General features: G+C 44.1%; 1 protein-coding gene across 2 annotated transcripts in view; it reads right to left on the reverse strand.

The window, feature by feature from the left end:
• Positions 1-20,918, reverse strand: part of desi2 (desumoylating isopeptidase 2) — a 46,228-nt gene that overhangs the window by 6,421 nt on the left and 18,889 nt on the right. Inside the window, exons 2-5 of one of the 2 annotated variants that reach the window (XM_076286237.1) lie at positions 18,338-18,410; positions 5,196-5,289; positions 2,743-2,884; positions 1-463 (exon numbers count right to left, since the gene is read on the reverse strand). The exon at positions 1-463 is cut by the window's left edge and continues 739 nt beyond it. In XM_076286237.1, the coding sequence (XP_076142352.1) occupies positions 266-463; positions 2,743-2,884; positions 5,196-5,289; positions 18,338-18,410 (507 nt within the window). In that variant the 3' untranslated portion in view covers positions 1-265. The remainder of the gene's footprint in view (positions 464-2,742; positions 2,885-5,195; positions 5,290-18,337; positions 18,411-20,918) is intronic. The other variant, XM_076286236.1, reaches the window with a different exon arrangement.

Below are 20,918 nucleotides of genomic sequence, written 5' to 3' on the forward strand. Positions count from 1 at the left end.
CTTGCCTAAGGGTTTATTGTAAGTGTTAGATCTGGGCAGTGTGGGTGGACGCCTGGGCAGAGTGATCAGTAGTGTGCCTGAACAGCACAGGCAGACTACACAGGGTGCCCGACTGAAGCGCTTCGTTTGCGTACTGTAAAAATAGTTTTACAAGACTGGTCTAATTTTTTCGAACATGCGCGCCACTATCACGTATGGTGTAGCCAGTTCCATTGATTATAGCGGAAGCTAATTGTTGCGGCAGACGCCACTCGAACAGATCGCTTCAGTTACTTACCCGGTGTACCCGGCTGTTATCCTTGAGGCACAGGGAGACCTTGGGGGCTTTCACATGGTGCAGAGTTATCGCTTGGGCACAGTGTGGGTAGGAGATGCTTTTATCCAAGTTGTTCAGCTTGAGTGCTGCTCGGTGTTCAGTTAGCTTTAAGGCCCAAAGTAGACTTCCACGGATGTGGTCTGTGCACTTAATGGATCACGCAAAATTCCCCATACGTCCGGTCAGCACAGCCTTTGTGTGATGCAGCAAGATGTTGTGTACGTACGGATCATGTGTATTGCCTTTTCGGAACTGGACAAAAGCTGAGATATGCATGCAGACTAGGGCTGTAACGGTACACAGAAGTCACGGTTCGGTTCATACATCGGTTCGGACATCACGGTTCGGTACGAGTTCGGTACAATGGAGGGAAAAGCAAAACAAAAATGCATAAAGCATTTTTTTTTGTACATGTCTCAGGCTGTACCACCTAGTGTCATACAGTCTCTTCCCTGAGCTATCTGCAACAGCCTGAAGTGTGTAAGATGTAGGCTAAACAGTACAATAAGTACCCAGACTCCATCTGTAACTTGTAAACAAAATAAGACAATCAGCTATAAAACTGAAAATAGGCCTACAGCATCTCTTATTTCTGAAAGTGCAAATTACATAGGAAAATTATTTTTAAAAATCCACTTAAGCAAGACCTTCAACATCTGTGTTTAGTTGTATATGGAAGGGTCTACAATTTGCCTCAATATTTTTCATTGTGTGTAAAGTAATAATCTAGCCTACTAACACTATTTTGCCTTTTTTTAAAAAACGAAATTGTTCTTTTCATTTCATAAACAGACTACAACTAGAAGTCACGTGACTTTGCCCTTTGACGTTAACTCACCGTAGAATGGTTTGTTTATTAGCCTAGTTAGCGTTGTCACTTTATTTTACTGTCTATGCACTTAACACTACCAGCTCCTCATGTGAGAAGTTACAAGTTTCCCCAACATAAAGGTACACGAGTTTTATGTATTTTTATACCGTGTATTCTCCGTGTAAATTCATGCACCGAACCGTGACGCCCGTACCGTTTCGGTTCAATACGAATACATGAACCGTTACACCCCTAATGCAGACACGCACGACCGTACGACCGTAAAGGGGTGCGTTTCCCAAAAGCAAAGCATTTCCCATTGCCAACCAACTAAGTTGCTAACAGGTTGGAAACTATGCTTTTGGGAAACGCACCCCAGCATAGGCGTGCGCACAGAAATATACTCATTGCTTTAGTTTAGACAGACAGGGCAGAGCTGAGTTTGTGTTAGAATTGTGCTGTGCTGTGCTGTGCTGTGCTGTGCTGTGCTGTGCTGTGCTGTCGTGTGCTGTGCTGTCGTGTGCTGTGCTGTGCTGTGCTGTGCTGTGCTGTGCTGTGCTGTGCTGTGCTGTGCTGTGTGCTGTGCTGTCGTGTGCTGTGCTGTGTTGTGTTGTGCTGTTGTGTGCTGTGCTGTCGTGTGCTGTGCTGTGCTGTTGTGTGCTGTGCTGTGCTGTGTTGCGCTGTAGAGATGCGCGGATGGGCTATTATTTCAACCGTAACCGCATAGCAAAACTTATCATCCATCCGCCATCCATCCGCACCAACGTTTTTTGACCAAGTTTCAAAACCGCACCCGCCCGCCATCCGCTGGTTGTTTTAATGTATATGGGTGATGCGGTGCTTCTGACGTGAGGCTAGAAAGCTCTTGCCTGTTCTAGAAAGACTGATCCAATGCAGCAAATATATTAAAAGGCTAAAGGCCCACCGCACAGCAGTGCAACGTGCATGTTCACATTTTTAGTAACAACCGCCAAACTTGCTTGCTTGCCTTACACATCTAAGTTTTCCGACTATTTTTCTTACCTTCTTTTTTCCGCTGCTCTTATGTTCTGAACATCTCGCACTACCATTGCCCGATGTCAGTTCTGAGTCATATCACTCCATAATCTGTCTCCCTTTTAAATGCCTATTCCCTGAATGGTAGGCTACAATGACTATGTGTTTTATATATAATATCGAAACAGCTACGATAGGCTACTTAATTTAAACTTTGTTACCTTTAGTGTGTGTGTGTGTGTGTGTGTGTGCGTGCGTGCGTGAGGGGTTGCTCAGTGAAACATCGGAATACACCAATTCCGCAACACCGTCTCTGATAGATAAACAAAGCAGCATGCATAGAAGCAACTAGGCCAAACTGCCTGATGAAAATTTGACTATTTCAAAGTGTGCTCGTTTTTTTCGGATGTAGGTAACACAATTTAACAATGTATAGGCTATATTTTTTTCATTTGATTGGTTCAACCGCCACCCGCCCGAATTTAATTAAAATATTATATTTCTTCACGTCATCCGCCCGATCCGCGGTTTAATCGCGGAGTCCGCGGCTGTAACCGCGAACCGCGCATCTCTATTGCGCTGTGCTGTTGTGCGGTGACCGGTGCAGGCCGGCGCTTACCTCAGACAGCGCTGAGGAGAAGTGGTTGCAGTTCTTGTGCATGAGGTGGTAGGCGTTGCCCTTGTACTCCTTTCCCAGTTCCTCCACTATCCGCTCCACGTCCTCCTCTGTGAAGTCGGTACTGCCCAGAATGATCGACTCTCTGAGACAGACGTGGAGAGAGAGAGAGAGACACGTGTGTGTGTGTGTGTGTGTGTGTGTGTGTGTGATCAGGAAGGAAGAGGGGTAAAAATATTGAGTGGGAAGGAGAAATGGTTAGAGAGCACACCGGGTGAAACAGAAAGTAACAGCCACAGAGTCACAATGACAGAAAGCAACACATCACAACTTACACTTAGCAACACATCACAACTTACACTTAGCAACACATCACAACTTACACTTACCAACACATCACAACTTACATTTAGCAACACACTGACTAAAACCCCAGCCCAATACACACCATTACAAGATATGTAGTCTCACTCACTTAGCAACACACCGACTACAGCCCCAGTCTTAGCCCAAAACACACCATTACAAGATATGTAGTCTCACTCACTCACTTAGCAACACACCGACTACAGCCCCAGTCTTAGCCCAACACACACCGTTACAAGATATGTAGTCTCTCTGTCTGTCTCTCTCACACACACACACACACACACACACACACACACACACACACACACACACACACACACACACACACACACACACACACACACACACACACACACACACACACACACACACACACACACACACACACACACACACACACACACACACACACACACACACACACACACACACACACACACCTTCAGCTGTGGCCAGTGGGCCACACACTCTATCCCTCCTTTGTTCCCCATCGTCCACATTCTAATTTGCCTATGCAGGAAACCGGGACCCAGGGCACTCTGACCAAGAGCTGGACCACAGCACACATTTACATGGACAATACCCTTTGTCACAAGCTCAAAGGATGTGATCATGTCAACACCACACACACACGCACACACACATACACAAGCACGCACGCACGCACGCACGGACCCACACACGCACACACACATTTGTTTCAATAGAAGTTCCTGTGTAAGTTCTTTCTTGGAACTTACAGACTTATAACACACACTACACTCATAAAATTGTTCACCCACCCACGTACATTGACAGATGTCTGTGTGTTTATTTGTGTGTGTGTGTGTGTGTACTGACAGCCAGCCAGGCTTACATGCACAGCTGCTTGTGAGCTGAAACAAACTTGATAAAATGACAAACCCATGACCACATCCACCCCGGCCTGTGCTGCTTTTTACCATGTACCTGTCTATGTGTCTATGTCGAGACGCAGCTACTTTAACATTTGTATCAAGTTATGGTAGCACAGTAATATAGAACGAAATGCGGTCAAGGTGTATGTTTATGCTGCATTTTACAACGGCATCAAACGCGATTCAGCCAATCACAATCAAGGACCGGAACTATCAGTTTTAGAAATAGTTGTAGAAGACTGGTCAATTTTTTTCAAACGTACGAGCCGCTATCATGCCTGGTGTAGCCAGTTCCGCTGATTACTGTGGAAGCTAATTGTTGCAGCAGACGCTACGCGAACGGAACACTTCAGTGTAGCCTCCCTAGCAGTCCTACAGACGTTGGAACCTTGGTTGATTACACACTTGTTCCCCCGTCTACAGGATCTAGGCCTGAGCTCTACTGTAGCTCTCTCGCGGCCATACCAATGCTAATGAGGTGTGTTTCTCTCACAAGTACTCAGCTCGAAATGAAGTCAGGTTATTGTGTACATGTGAATGTGCTGCATGAGTGTATGTGTGCGTGTGAGCGACCAGAGAGAGAGAGAGAGAGAGAGAGAGAGAGAGAGAGAAAGAGAGAGAGAGAGAGAAGACAGTGTGGGAAGAAAACAAAAGCTGGGGGCATGATCACATTGGACGGGCCGGTGGCTGGTGCCTGTCTCCATCTGATAGGCTAAGTGGTAACTGTGACATCATCAAAGATTCCTTCCTCCATCATTCTAGTATGAGGGGGCACGTTAATGAGTCATTCATCGCCCTCATCTCTCCTCCTCTGGCATGAGACGTAGAGCCTTCATGGGGGAGGTGGATGAGAAGAGGACCGACATAAGAAGCCCACATAACACATAAGAAGCATTTTATTGATTTATCGGTGTGGATTTGTTCTTCTCTGAACAGGTGAAGTAGGTTACACTTGTGTGAGTCTTGCGTTTACAACGTGTCTACAAAGCTTGTATGGAGTATGAAACGGCCTTCATGCTCAGGGGCGTAGCACGAGATCCTGGGCCCTATGCATAGGCAGTCCTGATGGGCCCCCATAATAAATAAAATATAAAATATATTCCAGACTTGTCAAGGGCCCTCCCTCCCCTTGGGGCCCTATTCATCTGTACTGGATTTTACCCCCAGTCCGACACCCCTGCTCATACTCACTTGAACTTGAAGGTCTCCCCCAGTTCGGTGGCATCGCCGGGCGTGATCTCAAAGATCCCTGAGAACGGGTACGGGTGACCTCCATAGGCAAACTCTGCAGAGGACAAAGCAGAAAAAAAGAGGCGTTTCATTCCACCAAAGTCAAACTGACCTTGACCACTGAAGTCATTCGAGCGGTGCCTCCACAGAAGGCTCTTGTACAGGCTAACGAGCAGTTTCACCCAAAATATTTAGCTTTTTGAAGAAGCGATGCGTGAAAGAGTGGTGCTACTTTTACCTGCTTTTTTAGGCAAGGGGCCAATTTCTAAGGCATGGATTAAGTCTAGTCCAAGGTTAAAGGAGAACTTCAATGAATATAATGAATAAAACAAGCTTTCAGTCTAGGACTAGATTTAATTTATGTCTAGGACTAGGTTTAATCTACTGTATGTCTAGGACTAGGTTTAATTTACTGTATGTCTAGGAAACCATCCCTAGGTAAGCACTACTCAGTACAGCAGCAGTACAGACTTTGAAGACACCATTTAAACAAGAGCAGTCTGGCAAATGTAGACCGTTATCCCTATACGTATTTATTTGGGCAGTGGAGGGAAACAATCCTGCATGCAGGTCCTAATATCTCGAATGAAAATTGGAAATAAATTGGACCAGTACTTTTTTAAAGTCACATGAGCAGACAGACAGACACACACACACACACACACACACACAGACACACACACACACACAGACGGACTCAATGACAATACCCTCAGCCCCCTATTGAAGGTGCGGGTACATATCACATAACGGACCAACTAGCCTCCGTAGCACTATGGAGACGTCGTTGCTCTGCCGAGCACATGAGGAATTAAGGGTCAGCCGTGGCCTACTGGTTAGGGCTTCGGGCTTGTAACCGAAGGGTTGCCAGTTCGATCCCCGACCAGTAGGAAAAATGTGGGCGGGGAAAGTGGTTGAGCACTGCTTTCCTATGCCCACATCCACGGCTGAAGTGCCCTTGAGCAAGGCACCTAACCCCTAACTGCTCCCCAAGTGCCGCTGTAGCAGGCAGCTCACTGCTCCGGGTTAGTGTGTGCTTCACCTCACTGTGTGTTCACTGTGTGCTGTGTGTATTTCACTAATTCACGGATTGGGATAAGTGCAGAGACCAAATTTGCCTCACGGGATCAAATATATACTTATACTTATACAACTACGTCATCTACCAATCATGAATGTCATAATGAATTTATTACTGGCTTCTTCTGATTGGTAGAAAAGCCAGCAGAGACAATGCGAAGGCCCAATCAGATGCCAGAGGCTCGCCTGCTCAGGACATCACCAGATGCACACAGGTTAGTTGCCGTTCATAATTATTTGGGCAATAAAGGGCTAAATAGGTACAGTAATAGGCCACGCCAGTCACAACAGAAGCTAATAACATTTGATGAGCATGTGACACTAGGCAGGAGCAGGCAAGTGAGTCTACTGTAACACAATCAAACACAGCAGCCTGGAACTCAGTGAACAAAAAAAGTACTAAACTGACAGAAACATGCTACAATCAAGGCTTAACGCAAGTGTCTGCGACTGAAGCTATCGGAAAAATTTAAAAGCCATTATACTGTATATAATTGATCTATTTCCCAATCTTAAATATCCCCTAGCCCACTCCTGCATTCCGGCCGTGCCCGAAAACCTCTGCTACTGCGTGACTGTTGTCATTGTCATACACATCCAACATGACCAGGGAGGTGCATACTGTATGAACTAGGTACACATCCAACATGACTAGGGAGTTGCATATTATATGAACTAGGTACACACCCAACATGACCAGGGAGGTGCATATTATATGAACTAGGTACACATCCAACATGACCAGGGAGGTGCATATTATATGAACTAGGTACACACCCAACATGACCAGGGTACCCAGCAGCTGGGTCATGGAGGATATGGAGTCAGAACAACGGCATAAAGATTGTGTGCCCGTGAAAAGATATTCACATGTGTAATAGAGTTTTGTTTTCGAGAATATGATTTGCACAAGTGTAGAACTGTTTTGTACTGTAACTGTGGAATTAATTTTTCTGTGTGCGTACCTGCAGAAATATTTTGTGCACTTGTGAAAAACATTTGTCCACAGGGATTTAGTTTGAATGTGTGTGGACGAGCTTGGGAGAACTGCGACATCTATCTTTCGTGTGCAAACTGGATCTACGAAGCTACAAAACTTTTTTACAGACACGAATTTTGGCAGTGTTTTGTCGTCGTTTCTGAAGAGCCAATCAGCGAATTTTGGCAGTCTTGACAGTTTCTGCAGAGCCAATCAACACATTGCATCGCCTACTGACTAGCCAATCAGGGGACGTCCTGCGTCACATCTCTCGGCCAGGGTTGGCAGGCACAGAGCTAGTGAACTTAGGTATTAAATCTAACAAGTTATGCCTTTTACAACAAGATTTTTGATGGAAAAGTGGTGTTTAATTTCCATAATCTTTGTTTAGTGAACGCATAAAACCGTCAGTTTGTAGGCTAAGCAAGAAGAATCAAGAATTACAATATTACCTAGTAACCGAGGCTTTAAGTGTTAAAAATGATTGCAGTTTCACAGTGGTTAGAGGAGTGAGCTTTGATTTAAGGATCTTTGGTTCAAGTCCAGCATCAATCATTCTGCCAAGTTTTGGACAGGATATTTACATGGCAACACAAAAGGTTGTAAAAGTAGCCAAATAAGAGTTTGTTATACCAACCCACCCGACCTACCAATATGTGCATTAAATATCAACCCCACCCAAGACAACCCGCAAATTGCTATCTTTAACATTACAGTCAGGAACGCCTCGTAAAGGGATCACGTTTTAATGCAGTTTAGGAAAACAGTGCTCCTACAGGTTTAGCAAACATTACGAAAAAGCCCTTTCATTCCACGCCTAACTGTAACAAGTTCAACTGATGTTACTCTGCCTGACTCTTCCTTTCAGTCTGCCTCTCTCACCTTCACACACGCACACGTAAAGCACTGCCTTGCAGTTTGGAGGAGAAAATAAATCCAACTGATAATAAGCTACTTTACCATGATAAGCCCATATAAAACTGTGAGAATGGAATAATAATATAAAACTGTGAGAATGGAATAATAATAATGGTTTCCACACGCACATAGACTCAAACAGACCTATCCTGTCCAGGCTTGAAGTAAGCTTATAGCCTTTGATGAAGTTATACCTACATTAAAAGAAGACAGCTTTGTGAATTATGGTGTTTTAATCGCCACCGCCCATGTGTGTGTATGAGAGAGGGGAGTAAAACGTGTGTGTGTGTGTGTGAGAGATGTGTGTAAAATGTGTGTGTGTGTGTGTGTGTGTGTGTGTGTGTGTGTGTGTGTGTGTGAGTGAGAGAGAGAGAGAGAGAGAGAGAGGGGTGTAAAATGTGTGTGTGTATGTGTGTGAGAGAGGGGAGTAAAACGTGTGTGTGTGTGTGTGTGTGTGTGTGTGGTAGAGGGAGGGTCACACACGGACAGTGGGGTCAGTAAGAGGACAGGAGACCTGCTGCATGAGGAAGGCTTGGGCATGACTGACAGTATCGGCCGGCCCACACAGTCAGCAAGGAAGCTGAGACAGGATTAGAGAGGCATGGTATCTCTAGTCAAGACACACACACACGTTTTACTCCTCTCTCTGTCACACACACACACACGCGCGCACACGCACACACACACTTCTCTGACTCCCTCGTGTCCTCTCGGCCTCGGTCTTCCTCACCTCTTGTGTGCTAAGCATTAGCAGCTAATGTACCCTGTCCGAATCCTGTGTGCTGTAATTGGGCTGCCTGCTGTGATGTGGTGTGATTGGAATTCCAATGGGGCTGCTTTTAGCAACACACACACCGACACACTAGCGAGAGAGAGTGATGCAGGTGCGCGCTCACACGCACACACTCAAAGACTGGGGGTGGGGGTACAGCACTACACACAATTTCACTGTTGATTGTGCTTACCTTCTAACCATCTTATCCTCTGCCTCCATCATTTTGATATCTCACCCAACTCTCAGTTCAACTCAGTCTCTCTCTCTCTCTCCCTCTCTCTCTCTCATTATTAAAGTTTAATGTAATAATTATCTGTTTAATCCACACCATCTGTTGGAGGGACTGACAGTCTCTCTTTCTCACACATGCTGCAGTGCTGATCCTCAGCCTCACCTCTGTGCTGACCTGATGCACATGGCCTATAGATTGTATATATAGAACATGGCCACATTTCCTGTGTCTAAGCCGCGCTGTGTATAAACTGAACAGCGGCATTTTATGCAAGCTAAAAAAGACAAAATCATGTACTGACCGCAATCGTTTATCAACCTCAATACCCAATAGCCCAATTAATCAGTCAGATCAGTACCCAATAGCCCAATTAATCACTCAGATCAGTGCTTTTATCAGAATGAAGAGAAACGTATTCCCATGCATAGCCCCTCCCTGTGCAATAACCTCATAGTGGACTTGTATTCCCATGCATAGTCCTCCCCTGTGCTATAACCTCATAGTGGACTTGTATTCCCATGTATAGCCCTCACCTGTGCTATAACCTCATAGGGGACATTTGTTTTCCCATGTATAGCCCTCACCTGTGCAATAACCTCATAGTGGACTTGTATTTGCTAAATCAATGTTTAAATCTCAGTTAATAAGTGGGAACCTACAGTAACACAAAAGAGAATGTGAATGGGCAGAGACTGTCTAATGTGGAGACACAGCACTCAAAAAATACTCCATAGAAATGCATGGGGCTAGTTTGTCACGCCAATATGGCCGTTGTCTACACATATCCCACCCCTTCCTCGGCAAAACGTCGACATGTGAATACATTGAGCCAATCATGTGGTGTGATGTGAATACATTGAGCCAATCATATGGTGTGTTGTGAAGACATCGTGCCAATCATGTGTTGTGATCTCGCCGCTGGAGCGAGATTGGTGTTGTGAAGCCTTGCGCACGCGCAGTTCGACCCAAAGACTGTGCCCGATGAGTGCCCATAAAACGTTGGTATATGGCCGCCGAGTGGAGGGACTTGCCTAAAAGGACTTTGGAATGGGTGAGAGGGGTAAGAGTTAGGGCTGTCACTTTACGTTCGAAAATCGATTGCACAATCGATTGGACCAACCAATCAACCAGTTTCGAAAACTAAAATAGGGAATCGATTTTAACCAAATATGTACACTTCATTTTAAACGATTAAACAAATAAAAAAGATAGACAAAACCAACAAACAAGCAGAAAAAGAAAATAAAGTGCAGTAGGCATTGCGAAAGCTAAAAAGAAAATTCCCACCAATTTACGCACCGGAAACTGCTGTTTCAATTGGCTGCTGTGCTGCTGGTGTTTTGCCCAAAAATGGAGGACAACGCGATCAACCTGTGCGACATGAGAAAGACGAGTGATAAGCCCTAATAACTTGAGTTCGATATGGAAACACTTCGGGTTTTGGGTATATCAAACTATGGAGAAGGACAAAGCGGTATGCAAACTGTGCAGTCGTAAGTTCCTACGTAGGCGAAATTTGTTTGACATTTTTCATCGTAAACACAGACACGTTGAAGCCTGCAGTAATGTTTTTCACTAATGTTATGGCAGCCCACTCTGCTTATTGTTTGTCGAGAATGTTGCACTCCTGTTTGTCCTTGTGCACGAAACTTCATGCCAATAAATCATCAGAAATATTGCTGGCTTGTGCGTCTTCAAGCACCCTTTTTAGGTTCGTCCTAATGCCTGTTAGTTGTCCGTGAATTGGCCTATATTTGGCGTTGAAAATGGAAACGTCTTTAGACATAGAAAATCGATTTTACAATCGATTCAATGAACACTTATGTCTCAAAAATCGAACAGGATTTTTTCACAAAAGTGACAGCCCTAGTAAGAGTCAGCCGCCAGTAATGAATGAGTATCATCAGGACAGTGCAGCGTCAGGGCAGGTGCAGCGTTGCAGGAGTATCATCAGGACAGTACAGCGTTGTAGGAGTGTCATCAGGACAGTGCAGTGTTGCATGAGTGTCATCAGGACAGTGCAGCGTTGTAGGAGTGTCGTCAGGACAGTGCAGTGTTGCATGAGTGTCATCAGGACAGTGCAGCGTTGCAGGAGTATCATCAGGACAGTGCAGTGTTGCATGAGTATAGTCAGAACAGTGCAGTGTTGCATGAGTATAGTCAGGAGTCAGGACAGTGCAGTGATGCATGAGTATCCTCAGGAGGACAGTGCAGTAATGCATGAGCATCGTCAGGAGGACAGTGCAGCATTGCATGAGCATCGTCAGGAGGACAGTGCAGCGTTGCATGAGTATCCTCAGGAGGAAACCGCGATAAAAATGTTGACGATAATAATTACCGTTTTCATTTCAAACATCATGATTATCACTGTTGATTACCGCGGTGTGGAAACCGTATGTTTAATCCTTCCCAGCTTCATCCGAGCCTGCTTTTAACATACAGTAGGCCTGGTACAATGGAACAAAACTGGTACCCTACTGATTCTGTTGTCTAATTGATGGTTTTAACTACGATTCGGATAAGGCTACACCTGATTTTAAAAGGCGGAACTTTTCTCACCGCAAAATGTGCACTGTATCATGTAGCCACTCTGCGTCTTTTTATGTTCACGTCCACATTAAATCCATTCCACTCACGTTATCAGGAGAATACAGTAGCCTAAAGTTTTATTTTGAACGCTTACTTTGGTCTCACTCATTGCATCCAAATAACAGAAATAGCAAACTCCAAGTTATGGTAGGGTAAGTTAAGCTATAAGCACATAGCCAATTAAACATGAAGAAAAAAGTGAACAGGACACTTTTTGAAACTATTTCAGCTTGTGTAGGCCTATCAGTGCTTTCTGAACATATTGAACACACTTTTAGAAATACCGTGATAATACCGAAAACCGTGATAATTTTGGTCACTATAACCGTGAGGTAAAATTTTCATACCGTTACATCCCTAATCAGAACAGTGCAGTGTTGCATGAGTATCGCCAGGACAGTGCAGTAATGCATGAGTATCATCAGGACAGTGCAGTGTTGCATGAGTATCCTCAGGACAGTGCAGTAATGCATGAGTATCGTCAGGACTGACAAGTGGCAAGTGCAGTGTGGCATGTGTCAATATCTCAAAGGAAGGACCTTTTAGCTGATGTGTCATGCTGCACTGCAACGCATCAGCACCGTGCACAACAGAAAAAACAAGAACGCCTAGCAGGCCGCAAGAACCAACACAGCCTAACACTGTTACAAAACACAGTGGGCCTAAGAGATGTCTGGAGACAACCACAGTGCATACGAGACTGAATGTGTGAGCGATTAGCTCGTTAAGATTGCTTTAGGCACACTAAACCAACACCACACAACACAAGGAAAGAGCTTAAAGCCCTGAGACCCACAAAGCTCTCAAGACGCCAGTGAATTACCCAACAAGTGTGTGTGTGTGTGCGTGTGTGTGTGTGTGTGTGTGTGTGTGTGTGCACGCGTGTGTGGGTGCCATCTCTGCTATTATTGGCAGCCGCCACATATGGCGGAGACCCTTAAGAACGGAGTATAAATGTTATTTGAGTGATATAGTGAAGACCTGCTGCATGCCACTGGTCCTTGAGTTTGCATATGTATTGTACTGCATCCTTAATATTTGTGTCCCTGTTACATTTTCTGTGTGGACATAAATCAATTGTTAAAATGTGTGTCTGTGTGTGTGTGTGTGTGTGTGTGTGTGTGTGTGTGTGTCACACCAGTAATGATCCCCTGAGCACTCCACCCCAAGTTTAAATCGTCTGCTTCATCTCATAACTTCCCTCGCTGGCCAGTACACGGAAAGCTGCACCTGAAGGGACGATGTTTCACCAACACACGCAGGTGTTCCCTGCAGACTCGCATCAGTAAATACTGCCCCCAAAAAGTGTTTGTTTAACCATTAAAGGTGTGGGTTTTTGAACATTCTAACATAAGATTCCGTTCCGCAACAATTCAAGGTTCTAAAATTCTATGTTGAATTCAATGAACCCAGATATTCTATATAGAGCGTTCATTTTCCAACATTCCAGTTACACCGGTGTGACGGTACAAGACACTGCCTGCTTTATCCTCATGACGCCTCTCTCTGCATTACGTGTGTGGTGGACCAGTGGCAGTGTCGTTGCCCGAGAAAGTCAACGTTGTGTTGTCTGTGTACTGCTGGATCAAAGTGCAAGCCTGTGTCTCATTGGATCAAAACGCGAGCCTGTGTCTCATTGGATCAAAGCGCGAGCCTGTGTCTCATTGGATCAAAGCGCGAGCCTGTGTCTCATTGGATCAAAGCGCGAGCCTGTGTCTCATTGGATCAAAGCGCGAGCCTGTGTCTAATTGGATCAAAGCGCAAGCCTGTGTCTCATTGGATCAAAGCGCGAGCCTGTGTCTTGTTGGATCAAAGCGCGAGCCTGGGTCTTGTTGGAAAAAAGTGCTAAATCCCGCTCACTTTCCTTAAGTCTACTATAACTTCAAACCTGGAGCCACCTGCTCTGTTGTTCAAACATTAGCTCTGTACCACACACCTGTTGAGGACTGTTCACTGGTCCTTTTAAAGACTTCACTCTGTCGTCCATCAATGTTAGGACAACCAAAACACAAACGAAGCCGCAGTATTTCACAGAGTCATGTTGAGTTAAGACAGCAGGAGACCTCCCTCGGGCACTCTGCGTTAGGTCATCAGAGCTACATTTTGGTGTCCTTATACGGTCAGGTCAAAAGGTCAAGCTTAGTAACTGAGGTCAAAGGTCAACTTTAGCTACTCAGCAAAAACTTGAATAGCAACGCACAACAAAGATTACCAGTAGGCTTCAACCTTGCTTGTTGAGCTAGCGGTGGCAAGAATGTCACAAAGTGTAGATGTGAAGATCTTATTTTAAAAATGCATGTGAAGGTATTTCACTGGTTTAAGTGACAACTGAAATTTGAACCAGTAAATTACCAAATAGTAGAGATGCACCGATATGGAATTTTAGTGCCGATAACGATAACCGATATTTATTGGTTTGTTGTGGCCGATACCGATACGATAACCGATAATATTACTCTTGAAATTGTGAAAAGTGATTTGGGGAAAGCATTTAATAAGCATCATTTTATTGCAGTAATTTTACCTACCACCAAATGATGGACAGAACAGAAGCCTAGCCCTACAGTGTGTGCGGCTCCTTTAAGTGAACCTGACGTCAGTGAATTGCGAGTGAGTGGCTAGAGAGTTTGAATCGTTTTCATTTAGGACTAAATGCTCATAAACGTCTCAGCTTGGAATAAGCTACAGTATAGCGACCAAATCAGAGTTTGTGAGGGAAACTTAGGTTTAGTTTCAACTGCGGGTAACTGAATAAAGCTGCAACTCCTCAGACTGTATCTTATGTCCGTCTACTCTGTTGCGCACAACCTGCTGCAGCAGAAATGAAAGGCATTAGCCTCGAAGGTTTTAATAACTTGGTGACCTGTCTGGAACTGAAGCACGAATGGTTAGCATATTTCTAGGTAATAATACAAAACCCAAGCTAAAGTAATGCAAATATAATACTAAAACACAACTTAGAACTAGGCCTACTTATATGTACTTGTCCCACTAACAAGTTTGTTTATTTGTTTCCCCGACCAGCGCGGTAAAGTGCAAACACACCAGCACAAGACAGCTCTAGATAGGGCTGAGCTCCGCTCTGGTAAGGTTAAATGGCGGATCATTCACGAGAGGATTTTGAGATGCACAGACTCCCAAATGAACGCATATCCACAGATTTTGTTAGAGTGGTGAAATACATTCACACCGCTGACATTATATTGAGGAAAAAGTATAGCCAACCAAGCTCAAGTAGATCAGTGTAGCCAGACGGACCTTACGTAGGTCTAAATTAGGAATTTAAAAAATATCGGCGCAAATTATAGGCCAGAATTCTGTTATCGGACCGATAATAATATTTTCATTTTTTCACTTATCGACCGCCGATATATCGTGCATCCCTACCAAATAGCAGTGGTGGGGGTTGTTGCACCGAGCATACTATAATCAGGGCGCCAACTTTCACACATTAGATTGGCGTGAAAACGCGCCGTGAAGCCAATCAAATGAGTGAGTCTCACGGTCAATGTGTGAGAGTCGGCAGCCCCGTATAATTTCTCAACCACTGTATGAACTTTACTGTAATGTGGTTTCTTTTTGTAATTTTGGTGCGTGCTGTGCCAACACAAGTACTGTATTTGTCAAGCCGACTAAGCATTTCTAAATGAGAAATGTCCAAACAGCGCTTGTGGGCGCTTGTGACGTCTTTTTGTCAGTTGTCAGCGTTCCTTCTTCCTCCTCTTCATTTACTCATGTCTGGCGCACTTCACCACACCGCAGCACGGCCCACCTGCTCCCTTCACAACCACAGCTGCGTTGAGATCCCTGATAAGCGCTCCAATTCACATTCAAATTCAAACAGGCTTCGCTGGGGGATGGCTTATTACAATAAAGCCAGCACACTGAACATATAGGCCTATTCATGACATTTCAAATACACACAGGAGAGATGTTAATTTCCTGGTGCTATAGGTAGGGGATTTCACACAGCGGGCGATCAACAACCAAGCCGATCTACTGTCAGAAAACAAAATCACTAACAAAGCAACCTTTGTGGGCAAAAAACATCACCAACAGAACAGCCTTCACAAGCATTTCACTAGGGTTTTCAAGCAGGCACGTTCCTTCTTCGGACACAGTGTTATACAACACAGGGGTTCTCAAACTTTCGGCTCCAAGGACCCTTTGTGGGGGGACCCCATCTTAATCGTAACAATTAAGCACATGTCATTTCTATTTTCTGAACAGTAGGCCTACCAGCTGTTTTGAGTTAAGGCCATGTTTAGCCTAATTGAATAACTTAATGATGGAGAAGATATTTCCAGACCTGCCATCCTTGAAGAAATGTCAGTATTACCTCAAACCAGGGAAAACACATTGCCCACCTTGGCCTTCATGTATGCAGCCAAAAACAGACCAAACAACATAAATGTTGACAATCTTTTTTAAAGCCTAATCCTTATCTATAAAAATCACAGGTGTTGATAGAAAGGGACTGTGGATATCCATTTTCTGGTCTCTGTTCTAGCATGTCTGGTTTATTAGTACCTCTTTTCCATTATTATTTGATATTTTTTTGTGAAGAAATACATCTATCCCTCATGTTATGTTGGTGTCTTTCTGCTCCTCTTGTGTCTACTGAGGCTGCAATGATCACATTCCAACTAAAGGGGCCGGTCTCAGCAATAGGTGCGTTATGTCAGTCTACTCTAGAAGCCTAGGTCTCGCTTGTTTGCGCGCTAATTATCAAGAATTATGATCTATATGCTACACAGAAAACAAACAAATTAAACACCTATCACTGAGCAAGTCAAAATATTTTGCTATGTCCACTTTCAGATTTGTTGCAAATAACTACATTTGGCCTTGGAAAGGTCTGCGCTCCCTGAGAGCGTCATGTCTAACCATCATCGACACATGGAAAATATCATGCTAAATGAAATAACTCGTGAACAAGCAATAACTTTCCAAGACAATATTAAACTATTAAGCCGAGCTAAATTCACAATCGCACTCAGTGCAGAGTCGTTTTGTTTTGCAAAGCAATTCAAAACGGCCAGCTGCGAGGTTAACACTTGTTAACCTCAGCAAGTCTTTCATTTAACCCACCGAGGGCAAGAGAAAAGTATCCTAACAATATGATGTTTTACCTTGAGTTTATAGTCAGAGAGAGTGTAGCATGTGGCCCGTGTTTGTTAGCTAAAATTTTCTTTTTTTCCTTGGTCATATCGCTGCTGCAGGCCATAGCAGGCAGGCTATGCGTAACAAAAAGTGAGAGATAAAGCCCGCCCTCAGAAAACAACTGATAGGTAGGTCTTCAAAAATAGCACAGAGAGGCCAATTACTTGCCTATAAATCTCGCATGAAATCGACGATAGTCTCACTCCAGACTATGAGAAGTTGACCCCCCCGCCCCGAAAAGAAAACTCTTCAGATCTACACGATTCACGTGAATGACATATTTTGATTCAAAAACGGCGATTTTCGCCGAAAGGTGACTAGTTTTCAGGTATGAACCACTGATTGAACATACAAATAATATATTGAAGTTCTTAATTAGACCCTTTAGAACAGTTCTGCTCATCTGCTGAAACTCCAACAATACTTGTCCTCTGGCTAAATATGATTAACTGAATAGCCTATGTTTGTGGGGTGGGAATAAATGTATTTCATACAGATTGGTGAAACGGTACAGACAATGTTCACATTCATACTTCACGTGGTATCCCAGTCAGGCTCTCAGTCAGGTTTTGTTTTTGAAAGATGTGTTAAAGAGAGCTGGGAAATAGGCCCTTTCAATCTGTTCCTAGCGGGTTTCCGGTTGAAACGTTCAAAACCAAGGGAGATACTTTGAAATGAAAATGAATCAGACTTTAGCGTAATGCTCTACAAAAGGTCAACTTTAATAAAAAATGTTTTTATTATTATTTTATTTTGGTTTGTCCCAAAGTTACCATTAGCTCAATGTTGTTTTCTGTGCCACTGGAGTTGCCTTGGGAACACACATGTTTGTTTATGCAGTTGAAAGGGTCTATACCAAAGATTCTAGAATCTTTGGTCTATACAGCTGGACTGTAGCCTGATGAGCCAGACCCACATCAAGATGTAGGGTCTGGGGACTCACCGTTCGCAGTGCTCAGTCCAAGGGGCGGGATAATCGGCTGTCTTTCAAATTCCCTCTGCACGCAATAGGATAGCGCTACAACTCATGAGTCCCATGCGTTTTCCCACCAGCGGAGCTAGCTGGCTAGTTCAAACTTTTGGCAACTTAAAAAAAGCTTAATTCGTGTCCCGCTGTTCGTCAACAGCAACATCCATCTTCTTTGTTTTTAAGTAGCAGGGAATTTACGCCGAACCGTTGTAACTCTGCCATCAATCATTATGTTAAGCCCGCCTACCGACTCTATACACGATGTGATTGGCCTTATCGAAGTTTAATTTTTCCAGCTCGCAAGCCAACGGAGAGTTGATAGACTACCCTGGCAGCAAATTACATTTGCTGCCGCTAGGATGCGTCTACATTTCTAGGCTAGCTGGACTGTACTCACCTCTGCCATAGACCTCGATTCCTGAGTGGAAGACGCCGATACCCAGATTGGCTGTGTATTCATTGATCCAATACTGGGCAAGAGAGAGAGAGAAAGAGAAACACATATTGAAAATTAGACTTAAAGGACTTAAAAGTCTGACTGTGTATTCACTGATCCAATTCTGGACGAGGGCGCGAGAGAGAGAGAGAGAGAGAGAGAGAGAGAGAGAGAGAGAGAGAGAGAGAGAGAGAGAGTAATGCATGGAAAATTAGACTTGAATGTCTGTATGAATACATTCAGGTAAGGGCAATAAACCGTAATAGCACCTTTGACTGCAAAACAAACAAACAAACAAACAAACAAACAAATAAACACACAAACAAACAAACACACAAACAAACAAACTATAGCACTCAGGTGGACAGCCAGCCAGCCACACAAACTGACAAACATTTGGATTGCTGGACACTTCAGAGGATCACATCAGCCAGCGGCAAGCGGCAGCGGCAAACGTAACGCAACGCTCAGACCATGTTTTATCTCGTTCCCAAGCGGTTTGTCAATTGAATACGCTTGCGTTGCGCTTTGAAAGTTGAACCAAGTTCAACGCTCAGCTTGTTCAACGCTAGTGTTACGCCAGCGTTGCTACCGTTCCGCTGCCGAACCATAGAGAACAATAGGAAACCTGCCGCTTGCCGCTGGCTAATGTAATCCCCCCCCTTAAGCACAAACATTACAATGTATGAGAATGTTCGCTTGATGGTAACTCAAGGGATAGTATCTTTGACTTTGAAAAATAAAATGTGTCAGACTTCTCACAGATGCCTGTCACTCAAGTTTAACCTACATCTTAATGAGGTTACGGAGACGCTGGCGAGACACGCCGCTCCATCTGGCATCATGTTTTTGTTTGTTTTTATGTAATGTTCGTAATTTTATTTAATGTCATGTCATTTTTTTTTATTGATTTGTCTAGTTAAATGTATTTTGTCTTTATTTACATCATTTACGTACATTTTCGTGTTCGTGCCCTTTTACTGCTTGCAAGTCGGCTAATGTTGTTAGCGTTACTCCATTGGGAGCTTGCTATGGCTAGCTGGGCCTCTGACATCCTTCCATCCATCCGTGAGCAGTGCCGCACTTGGTTGAGGGGATTTCTCGGGACAGCTGGACTAAAGTTCTACTATGCAAAAAAACTGCCGCAGGCGCCTAGCTGTTGCTGACCTGCGAGCTGTTTGTTTTGTTGTCTGTCTTGTATGTCTACCGTTAGGTGTCTCGGGTACGCTGGCGATTACGGCGCTCCGTCTGGCATCTTTTTTTCTTGTGTATCATTTGTTATTTTGTAAATTTGTGTGTTTGTGTCGGGGTACGCTGGCGACTACGCCGCTCCATCCGGCATCTTTTTGTCTTTTGTGTCAATGTCTTATGTGTGGAGCGCTTTGGGTTGCACTCTGTGCATGTGAAATGCGCTATACAAATATATACAAACTGATTTGACTTCACTTGATGTTATGACATGATGGCTCACAGTATCAAAGCATTTAACCAATTACAACAGAAGACACTCACACAATCAAATCAGTCTGTCATGAAAACTAAAAGGTCACATCACGCCGGGACAACTTCTTTCTGTGATGTGGTGTGTGAGGTTTGTGTGAGGTTTGTGTGTGTGTGTGTGTGTGTGTGTGTGTGTGTGTGTGAATGTGTGTGTATGTGTGTGTGAATGTGTGTGTGTGTGAATGTGTGTGTGTGTGTGTGTGTGTGTGTGTGTGTGTGTGTGTGTGTGTGTGTGTGTGTGTGTGTGAATGTGTGTGTTAACACTAACACTGTTTCCTATTTCCACTGTACCTTGATTGTTTTTTTATAAGTCGCTTCGGACAAAAGCATTCAGCTAAATTAATAAGTGTTTGTGTGTGTGTGTGTGTGTGTGTGTGTCTAGTGTGCGCTTGAATTGTATGTGCTTGTGTTTGAGTGTGTGGATGGGAGCCTTCACTCACACACTGATAGCTAATTAAAGAGAATGTCAAAACATGTTCTGCTAGAGAGGCATGTCAAGACATCTATTAGTTCTACTGAGCTACTTGTCAACTTTGCCACGACTGAAGTGGGTCTCAAACATCCTGTAGCTTCATTGGTTGATTTCATTGGAGTTGCAAAATATCAGACTTGCCACGACTGAAGTGGGTCTCAAACATCCTGTAGCTTCATTGGTTGATTTCATTGGAGTTGCAAAATATCAGACTTGCTGCAACACAAGCACACTGTCACACTGATCGCCAAGATAAGCACGTTTCTCAGTGCAAGACTATCTCTATCCAAAAGACTCCTTCTGCGCACAAGGTCCCATTGTTACTCTTTCAAGATGTATAAGCCAATAGAATTGACTGCATTCAAAGTGAGCCAGATCAGATCAGCTTTATTGAAATCCAATAAGGGAGAAGAGACAGGAATTGAAAAACAATCTTACTCAGTTTTATGAGCCGAGTCGCATTATTCTCTGCTTGGTCTTTTTTCCCTTCGTCTAACTTTCCATGCAACAGGGCCTGAAGATTGTTTTTTTTTTTCAGTCCAGGTGAGCACATCTGATACTCCAAAAAAA

This window comes from Alosa pseudoharengus, unplaced genomic scaffold, assembly GCF_046254945.1.
Source record: "Alosa pseudoharengus isolate Yale_2024_CS ecotype anadromous, Long Island Sound unplaced genomic scaffold, YU_APseudo_1.1 YU_APseudo_1.1_scf_15, whole genome shotgun sequence".
NCBI classification, from domain to species: domain Eukaryota; kingdom Metazoa; phylum Chordata; class Actinopteri; order Clupeiformes; family Clupeidae; genus Alosa; species Alosa pseudoharengus.